Here is an 8,684-nt window from a genome sequence, read left to right as displayed (position 1 = left end):
TTATTATAGTTCTATCTCAACTTTCAATACTAATGAACACAAATATTATAATATAATTATAATTCTATTACAACATTATTTGCTCCTAACTAATAGCTATTAAATTATAGCTATATGTCCTATTGAACAAATCAAAAGTGTCTAAAAATAAATCTTTAGAACATATTACAAAAGAAAGATTACAACCAGATGGCATTAACTGAATTCCTGAAGGGTACATACCTATGCTGTTATGTTACTGAGAAAATTGAGAAATAACTTTCTGCACCAATTAAAGTAAATGTTTGAAGAAAAATAAGTCAGCAGCAGTCGCTCAAACAGGGAACTGAATATATCCTCATCAGTGACTTGTTGCAGGAGAAAGGTGTATAGATCCAAAGAAAACTAACAGATTCTACCAGGTTCACCAGCAATATTTGCAGCTATTTCTGGAAAGATTGTGATTATCAATATCGAGTTGTGAATGTACAGTGCTCCAGGAGTAAAAGCTCCAGAAATTGCCATCCTCATTGCCACCAGTCTGGAACTTTCAACCTCCGATTTCTATGTACAGCAAGCCGGATCTGTGGAAGCTTGTTTTTTATTTGTTTCCATAACATATTGACAGCATCATCCTTTCTTGTGGGGTGCTGAAACTCATAGTGATGAGAGATGTTCTTAAGCCGCCCCCACATTTCAACCCATCTCTCCTTTGGAAATCTCCGAAGCTCATTGACCAGGGAATCAGGTTGCAATGCCTCTTTTACAGAGAAGAATACTGAAAATTCAGAGTAGTCAATTTCATCCTCAAAGGGAAGCTCAATCTTGTCACTCACAATGACCGGAACACAATGACTCACGATGGCATCAAATAGTCGACAAGATGAAGGAGTATCTCCTGCAGGATGCAGACAGAACTTTGATGAACGCATCCCTTGCGTAGACTGGTATAACAGCAGAAGAAGAAATGAGGAATAGGAAGATGATGCTAAAGAGTGTTTATAAAACAAATCGATCGGGATATTTCTAATTCTTCCAGGGAAGACAAGCTATTCAGACTTAATGACAGATTGTGATGCAAATGTTCTTATATTGCCACGTTATCCACAAGAAATAAAGTGAAGTTGATCCTGTTTAGAGAGCAGTTGACATTTTCATTTTTTATTATGCTGCAACCACAATATCCTTTCCTGTCAGGAAAGCGAAACTGGAAAATGAAAGACATCCGGTGATCTCGAAATATGCAGGCTATGAAATGAGCAACCTACATATACCCACTTTCTAGGACTTGCATGTGAATACACATTTCCAGCAGATAATTTAGAAACACATTACCTACCGCTTTAATGTTCTTTGTTGTTGCTACACTCCGTTCAAAGTGAACATCATCATATCCAGATAACATCTTCTCCAATTTGACACGAATTATGCCTTCCTGCAATAAGAATAACCCTCAGAAATGTTTTAATAAGCCAGAGATTTCTGAAAATGATAGATAAAAATTTCTATTTATTTATACGTGTGTCTATTTCTTTAATAACCTACATCTTTCCTGACTGTATTTCCCCGGAAGAAAAGAAGTGTTTTGCGAGATTCAAAAGGATCTGGCAGATCATCATCTAGAAAGGAGTCCACTACATGAACATATGGAGATACCACATCTTTGCTCAGATATGACATGTTTCTAGGATAGCGGCCAAAATCCACAACAACTAGAATAGACGCATTCACCTGTTGCCGAAGAAATCTGAAAGCATTTGGATGAGTCATAGGAATTACATGGTCTCTGCCTCCTGACCTCTGCCAATACTTGGATTTCCACAAGAATTCCATTAATTCAACCTAAACAAAATTGGAAAGAATCCATATTCAACCTCAGCGGCAAGGGAAGCAGATACCATAAAGAACCCAATAAAAAAAGCAGGAATAGGGAAAAGAAGTAGTTTCTAGGTTATAGAGAGAAGCATCTAATCATACAGCAAAGGAAGCACAACCGTTAACAATGTTGGCCCTCTTGCCGGTTGGAAGAATGCTCACTATTTATGTTCTTTTAAGGAGCGAAACAATTGTGATACTAGGATCTGAACAGTGAAATCTACATAACCATTCCACTTCAAGAAATAAACCTATTCACAAAATAAACAGAAAGATTTTCGGAATCATTTACTTAACTGACTCCATTATTTCCCAATTCTCAAGCACGTCTTTGCAGAACCGAGTTTCTAAAGCTATCAACAATCTTTTAATCATCAACAGCAACAGGAGATTAAACTACCATCAGAACATCCTAGCATCTCCTCCAAATCTCATCTACTGAATGATAATGACTCTCGATGGATCCCATCTCTTGATTTCATTGATAAAACTAAGATACAACTTTTTCAAATTCCAATTTTTATTTAATTGTAGTTCAATTAGCAATATTTATTTTGTTATACAACTTAAAGAGGAAAATGAAACCTTTATTTTTTCTAAATTCGTTATCATCAACAAAGAAAGTGTACATAGAAATAATTGCACAACGGATTGAAACGAAGAAACAACACATAACCTCGAAGGAAAAAAAAACAGCAAATCAATCAACTAACTACCTGTAATTGGCGATCAACTTCCGTCTCTGGATCCGTCATATTCTTCCCGTGTGTATTGAAACTCAAAGACGAGAAAAATGGCACAAAGAACGCATCTGCGAAGTCTGGATCCAAAACCCGAACGGCCTCTCTTTCTTCACCATCACTACTATCACCAAAAAGAGAAGCCATTAGCCAATACTCCACGCTGTGCTGCCTCTTTATCCCGGAGTTGGAAGGCCAGCTAGGGAAATTCTCGGCGGTCAAGGGCATAACGTCGGAGCTCCGGGAATCCAGCATGCCGACATGGAACTTCCGAGGGAGATCATACATGTAGACCCGTAGAGGATGGTCTGTCAAACAGGAGGAGGACGGTCCGGGCGGTGATTGCAGTAAAGGGAAGAAGTAGGGTCTCAAATCAACGGTGCCGATGTAGATTGAGTATGCGACGATGAGGAAGAGAACGATGACGATAGTACAAGTGGCCTTTCCATACATTTTTTCGGGGAAGAAGATGTGTTGGATCTTGATAGAACTGCTACTATCCACAGTCTATTCTTTCCTGGCTTTTACGCTCTCCATTTCAACTTCCATTCAAAACTGAAAATTTTAAAAAATAAATATATATTGAAATACGAAGATGCCAAAGAATGGTTTCACGAGATTTCTTTTTGTATGTTCTTTAAAAATAATTTTTTTTTAATTAAAATCTGAAGAAACTAAAATTTATAAATTAAATACAATTTTTTTTTTGAGAAATAGAACAAATAAAAACTATTTAAAAAATTTACATTTCTAAATTAGAAGACATCAAAATAGCTTCTGTTTAATAAACAACTTGGTAGAATTTGAAAATAAAAGTAATTGTTTAATTCAATTAAATTAATAACAAATTCCATAAACTTGGTAAAATACAATGGATTTTTTAATATATTACGTATAATACTCAGGCTCTAAAATTTGGTCCGTAATTAATTTTAAAATTAAATATATATATATAATATAATTCTTAAAATTTTTAAAATTTTATTTAATGTAAAATTAGAAAAAAATAGGTGAATGATGAAATTGAAAATAATTTTGAGAAAAAGATTTGAAAATTTGGGTTCAAGATGTATTTTTGAAAAAAAATAAAAAATTAGAAGTCAAAACACAATTAAAGAAAAATGTATCACGTAGAACTGCCCAATCAACAACCCCGACGAACCGGAGTCTGCCGTGTGGCAAGGCACGCTGACTCGATGCCACACGGGAGGCCACGCTGGCAATCTGCGTGCCCGCAATCGGACGACCCGGATGTGTTCCTGGGCGCGTAGACTGTCCGGATCCGTTTCCTCATCAGGCGCGATCGGACGGTCGTGATTAAACACAATGAACGATCTAGATTTATTCCCTTTTTAAATACGATCGTACGGTCCATATCAAATCGTGATAAACGATCCAAATTCATTTTTTATTTAAATGTAATCGGACGATCAATATCAAACGCGATGAACGGTCTAGATTTAAGGAAGACGAGTATAAATATCTCACTTCACACCAAACCCAAACCCTAGTCGCCAGCCCCCCGTCGGAGAAAAAGAACCAGTCGCCGGAGAAGGGAGTCGCCACTTGTCACCGCGATGGAGCCATCTCCCACCGCCAAAGAAGTTAAAAATTCTCATATTTTCCCGAAATTTGATTTTGGACACCCCCATGGTCAAATCGAAGTAAAAAAACAACGGATAATCCAGAAACTGCAGTAAAGTCTGGCGCCGCCGCCGCCGCGAAAAAATTCAAAAATCACCTCTGATAAGTCCCTTCTCATTTTTCGTTTGGTGCGATTTTTTCACCATTGTGTTCACCATTCTGTTTTCTACAAGTTGACCGAACAAAAACACCCAACCGCGAAGTGAGCTAGTGGAGCTGTTGCACCAAAAAATTCTGCCGCCGGTAAGTTTCTGTTTTTCGACTTTTTTCAGCCAACCAAGACCCCTTATGTGTTTTCTCGCAGGATGAGCATAAAAAAGGCCGAAATCGGCCAAAATTGGCCGAAAACGATTAGTCCAAGGCAAACCACCATCGCGGGCAGCAGTGCCGTCACTAGAGCACGACGGTACCACCATGCTGGAATTTCAAAATTGGCTGGAAAAGTATTTAACACTGATTTTGGATTTTTTGGGGTATTTCTATGTACGTGAAGTGTGTTTTAATCTCCACATAAAAATTCAGGAAACCTAGGGACCGTCTCAGGTTAAGTCACCCTTGCACCGAGAGAATCTTGAGCCACCCCAGTACGACCATGCTCATCCACAATACCATCCGGCACCATCACAATATAGTCCGGTGCCCCAACCATATCACCCGACACCACCACAGTATAGTCCGGTGCTCCAACAACATCACCCAACACCACCACAGTATAATCTAGTGCCCCTACCTATCATCTAGTACCACCTCAGGGCCATCCAGTCCATCCCCAGCACAATCTAGTCCCTCTTCTACGAGACCCAGTTCCTCATATGATGGACTCAGTCTACATTGAGAGGTATAAAAGATTAAACTCATCTACCTTTACAGGGGTATCCTCCTTTGAAGAGGTCGAGTACTGGTTAGTTGAGACAAAGAAGGCCTTTACGACTTTTGGGGTATTCTCGAACAGAGAGTCATGTTTGCCACCTACATGCTGGTGGGAGAGACAGGCTGCTATTGGCAACTCAAGCAAGCCATCCTACCCGTTCCATTCACTTGGGAACAGTTCTAGATGACCTTTAATAAGGAGTACCTCCCATAGCATTTTCGATATCTGAAGGAAATAGAGTTTGCACACCTAGACCAGGGTGATATGACTGTATTAGAATATACCTGAAAGTTTCTAGAGTTGGGTCGGTATTTCCCTGAGAGCATGATGGATGAAGACAAAAAGGCAAGAAAGTTCGAGTGGGGCCTCCATCCTGAGATTAGACATAAGCTGTATATGTTCGAGCTCAGTACTTACTTGGCCGTTCTGGCCAAGACACAGCTAGTAGAGAGGAACCTTCATATTTTTTCTCTAGTAATAGGGAATCTCAGGCCCTTAGTTTCATACCGCAGACCAGCACCCACTGCACCTGTTCAGCAGAACAAGAGACTTAAGCCAGTGGCTCAAGCTCCTCCTCAGATTCTAACAATAGGACACAGTAGGACTTGCCAGCACTGCAGTAAAGATCATGGAGACCGGCCCTGTTATCGCCTCAACAATACTTACCGTATATGTGGGAGTACCCAACATTACGCGAGAGAGTGCTCAAGAAATTAGAACCAAGCCAGACCTCCTATCTAGGGCAGGGCTTATAATCTCTCTCAGTAAGATGCAGAAACTAACCCAGGCGTGATATATAGTACGTACACTATCTGTAATCATCTTGCACGTGTTTTGATTGATATTGGTGCCTCACATTCACTTGTTTCACATGCTTTTATACCAAACTTAAATGTATTACCTAAAAGACTTGATTCTGTATTGTTCGTGTCTACTCTTGGGAGTAGGACACTATTGGGCGAGGTTATATATAGAGCCTATATCATAGATATTGCAGATAAAAAATTAAGTGTGGACCTAATAAAGATTGGCACGAAGGACTTTGATGTAATCGTATGAATGAACTAGCTAGCGGCGTATCACGCCACCGTATCTTATTTTCATAAGAAACTTGTATTCAACCCTTCTAATGAAGAGTCAGTTATAAATTAATAAAATTCTTTAAACATTATTCGCTCATGGCAATTTTTCATATTATTAAGTGCTTTAACTCAGCTATTTTCTCTAACTAGGCAACCTAAGAAAAAATTTGTACTCGAGAGATTCTGGGAGTCTGAGACTTCCCGAATGTATTCTTGGATGAACTACCCAGATTGTTAGTGGACAGAGAAGTTGAATTCACCATAGATCTTCAGCCATACACCCAGCCTATTTCGGTTACTCCTTACTGTATGAGTCGTGTGGAGATGGAGGAGCTGAGGAACCAGATTAATGAATTGCAGAATAGTGGATTCATCCGATATAGTGTGGCTCCTTGAGGTGCTAGAGTTACATTTGTAAGGAATGGGGATGAGACGTTAAGGTTATGTATTGACTACAGAGGACTGAACGAGGTCACGATCAAGAACAAGTACACTCTCCCAAGGATCGATGACTTTTTTGATCAGTTGTAGGGTACCAAGGTCTTCTCCAAAATAGACCTGTGTTCAGGTTACTACCATCAGGTAAAGATCAAGACAGAAGACATTTCCAAAATAGTTTTTTGACCCAAGTACGGACATTATGAGTTTGTAGTCATGCCATTTGAACTAACCAACGTACCAACCATCTTTATGGATTTGATGAACAAGGTTTTCAAATAATTCCTGGATCAGTTCGTCATTGTATTTATCGATGATATTCTGGTCTATTAAAAAAGTAGAGAGGAACACACTCACCATCTGACTCAAGTTTTGTAGGTTCTTAGAGAAAATAAGTTGTATGCAAAGTTGAGTAAGTATGAGTTTTATCTCGAACAAACTACCTTCCTAGGATACATCATATCAAGGGATGAAATGTTAGTGAACACCGAAAAAGTTGAGGCAGTGCTCGGCTAGAAAAAATTAACTTCAGTCAAAGAGGTTCGTAGCTTTCTGGGGATGATAGGTTATTACCGTAGGTTTGTCAAAAGATTTTATAGCCTAACTGCTAATTTGACTCGGCTCACAAAGAAGAACATCAAGTTTTAGTGGAACGAGAACTGTAAAATGAGTTTTCCAGACCTAAAGAAGCGGTTGACTACTACATCTGTGTTGGTCTTGCCGAGTGGGACAAGTGGATATACAGTTTACAGTGATGCCTCCTACCTGGGGTTGGGTTGTATTTTAATGCAGCATGGGAAGGTCATAGTGTATGGGTTCAGGCAATTGAAGAGTCATGAGAAAAACTATCCCACTCATGACTTAAAACTTGCCGCGATTATCCGTGCCTTAAAAACTTGACGCTATTACTTGTATGATGAGATTTTTCAAATCTATACCAACTATAAGAGCTTGAAACACATATTCACCCTAAAGGATCTCAATATGCATCAGAAAAAATAGATAGAACTCCTCAAGGACTACGATTGCAACATCTTGTATCACACGGGCAAAAGCAACATGGTAGCTGACGCACTCAGCAGAAAAAGTACATGTATATTAACTCACCTAATGGTTTCAGAACGTAGGATAATATGGGTCACACAACAGGCATGACTTCAGGACCTAAAGAGAGTTACATGTTTGACCTACCTAACTGTTCAACCTGAGTTGATATAGAGAATAAAGGAAGTCTAATCTACCGATTCCACCCTAACAGCCCTCAAGAAAGATGCAGAATAGGGAGTAAATCCAAAATTTCGAGTCTCTGCCGATGGGTTACTTAGATTTCAGGACAGGGTATGTGTTTCATGAGTGAGCTTAAAAGAGACATCATGACAGAGGCTCATACCTTAAAGTTTGTCATGCATCCCAGAAGTACTAAGATGTATTAAAGTATGCAACCCCGATTTTGGTGGAACGAGATAAAAAGAGAGGTGGCCAACTTTATTTTCAAGTGTTTGGTATGTCAGCAAGTCAAGACAGAGCATTAACGCCCAGACAGGCTATTTCAGCCATTACCAATTCCGAAGTGGAAGTGAGAACACATTACAATGGATTTCATGACATGATTGCCTAGGGCACGCTCAGGACATAATGTCATTTGGATAACTGTTGATCGGTTCACTAAGTCTTCCCACTTCTTAACCATCAAGATAACCGACCCCTTAGATAAGGTAGTAAGAATGTATATCCGGGAGATAGTCAGGTTATATGGAGTGTCAGTGACAGTAGTATCGACATAGACTCCAAGTTCACTTCTCGGTTATAGTCTAGTTTTCAACAAGCCATGAGAATAAAACTATCCCTTAGTACTACATTCTACCCTCAGACTAATGGACAATTATAAAGGACGATCCGCACACTGGAGGATATGCTTCGAGCTTGTGTTCTTGACTTCAGGGGCTATTGGGATGTCATTTACCCATAATAGAGTTCGCTTACAATAACAGTTACTAAACAAGTATTGACATGGTTCCATACGAGGCATTATATGACCGCCCATGCAGATCGCCG

At 39.3% G+C, this 8,684-nt stretch overlaps 1 protein-coding gene across 4 annotated transcripts; it reads right to left on the bottom strand.

The window, feature by feature from the left end:
- Positions 1-21: 21 nt before the first annotated feature.
- LOC110816058 (Exostosin family protein) lies at positions 22-3,191 on the bottom strand. Of its 4 annotated transcripts, none has more exons than XM_022044081.2 (5): positions 2,571-3,191; positions 1,525-1,821; positions 1,319-1,414; positions 840-877; positions 587-757 (listed from the first exon to the last, which is right to left on the bottom strand). In XM_022044081.2, the coding sequence occupies exons 1-5, from the start codon at positions 3,045-3,047 to the stop codon at positions 724-726; spliced, it is 942 nt and encodes a 313-aa protein (XP_021899773.1). In that variant the 5' UTR covers positions 3,048-3,191; the 3' UTR covers positions 587-723. The 4 variants fall into 4 exon arrangements, with proteins under 4 accessions (XP_021899770.1, XP_021899769.1, XP_021899773.1 ...); XM_022044080.2 differs by having other exon boundaries at positions 601-757; positions 840-923; XM_022044078.2 differs by having other exon boundaries at positions 22-923; positions 1,711-1,821; positions 2,571-3,190.
- Positions 3,192-8,684: the final 5,493 nt, after the last annotated feature.

This window comes from Carica papaya, chromosome 6, assembly GCF_054855325.1.
Source record: "Carica papaya isolate Zhongbai chromosome 6, ASM5485532v1, whole genome shotgun sequence".
Classification (NCBI taxonomy): Eukaryota; Viridiplantae; Streptophyta; class Magnoliopsida; order Brassicales; family Caricaceae; genus Carica; species Carica papaya.
This window is presented reverse-complemented; position numbering and strand designations above follow the sequence as displayed.

What these genes read in the sequence shown, in the direction of transcription:
- LOC110816058 (XM_022044077.2), bottom strand. Translation starts at nt 3,047, where the DNA reads ATGTATGGAAAGGCCACTTGTACTATCGTCATCGTTCTCTTCCTCATC. An exon ending in GAAATACAGTCAGGAAAGAT is followed by an intron (nt 1,415 to 1,524) that starts GTAGGTTATTAA and finishes TTCTTATTGCAG; the next exon opens with GAAGGCATAATTCGTGTCAA. An exon ending in CAACAAAGAACATTAAAGCG is followed by an intron (nt 924 to 1,318) that starts GTAGGTAATGTG and finishes CTGTTATACCAG; the next exon opens with TCTACGCAAGGGATGCGTTC.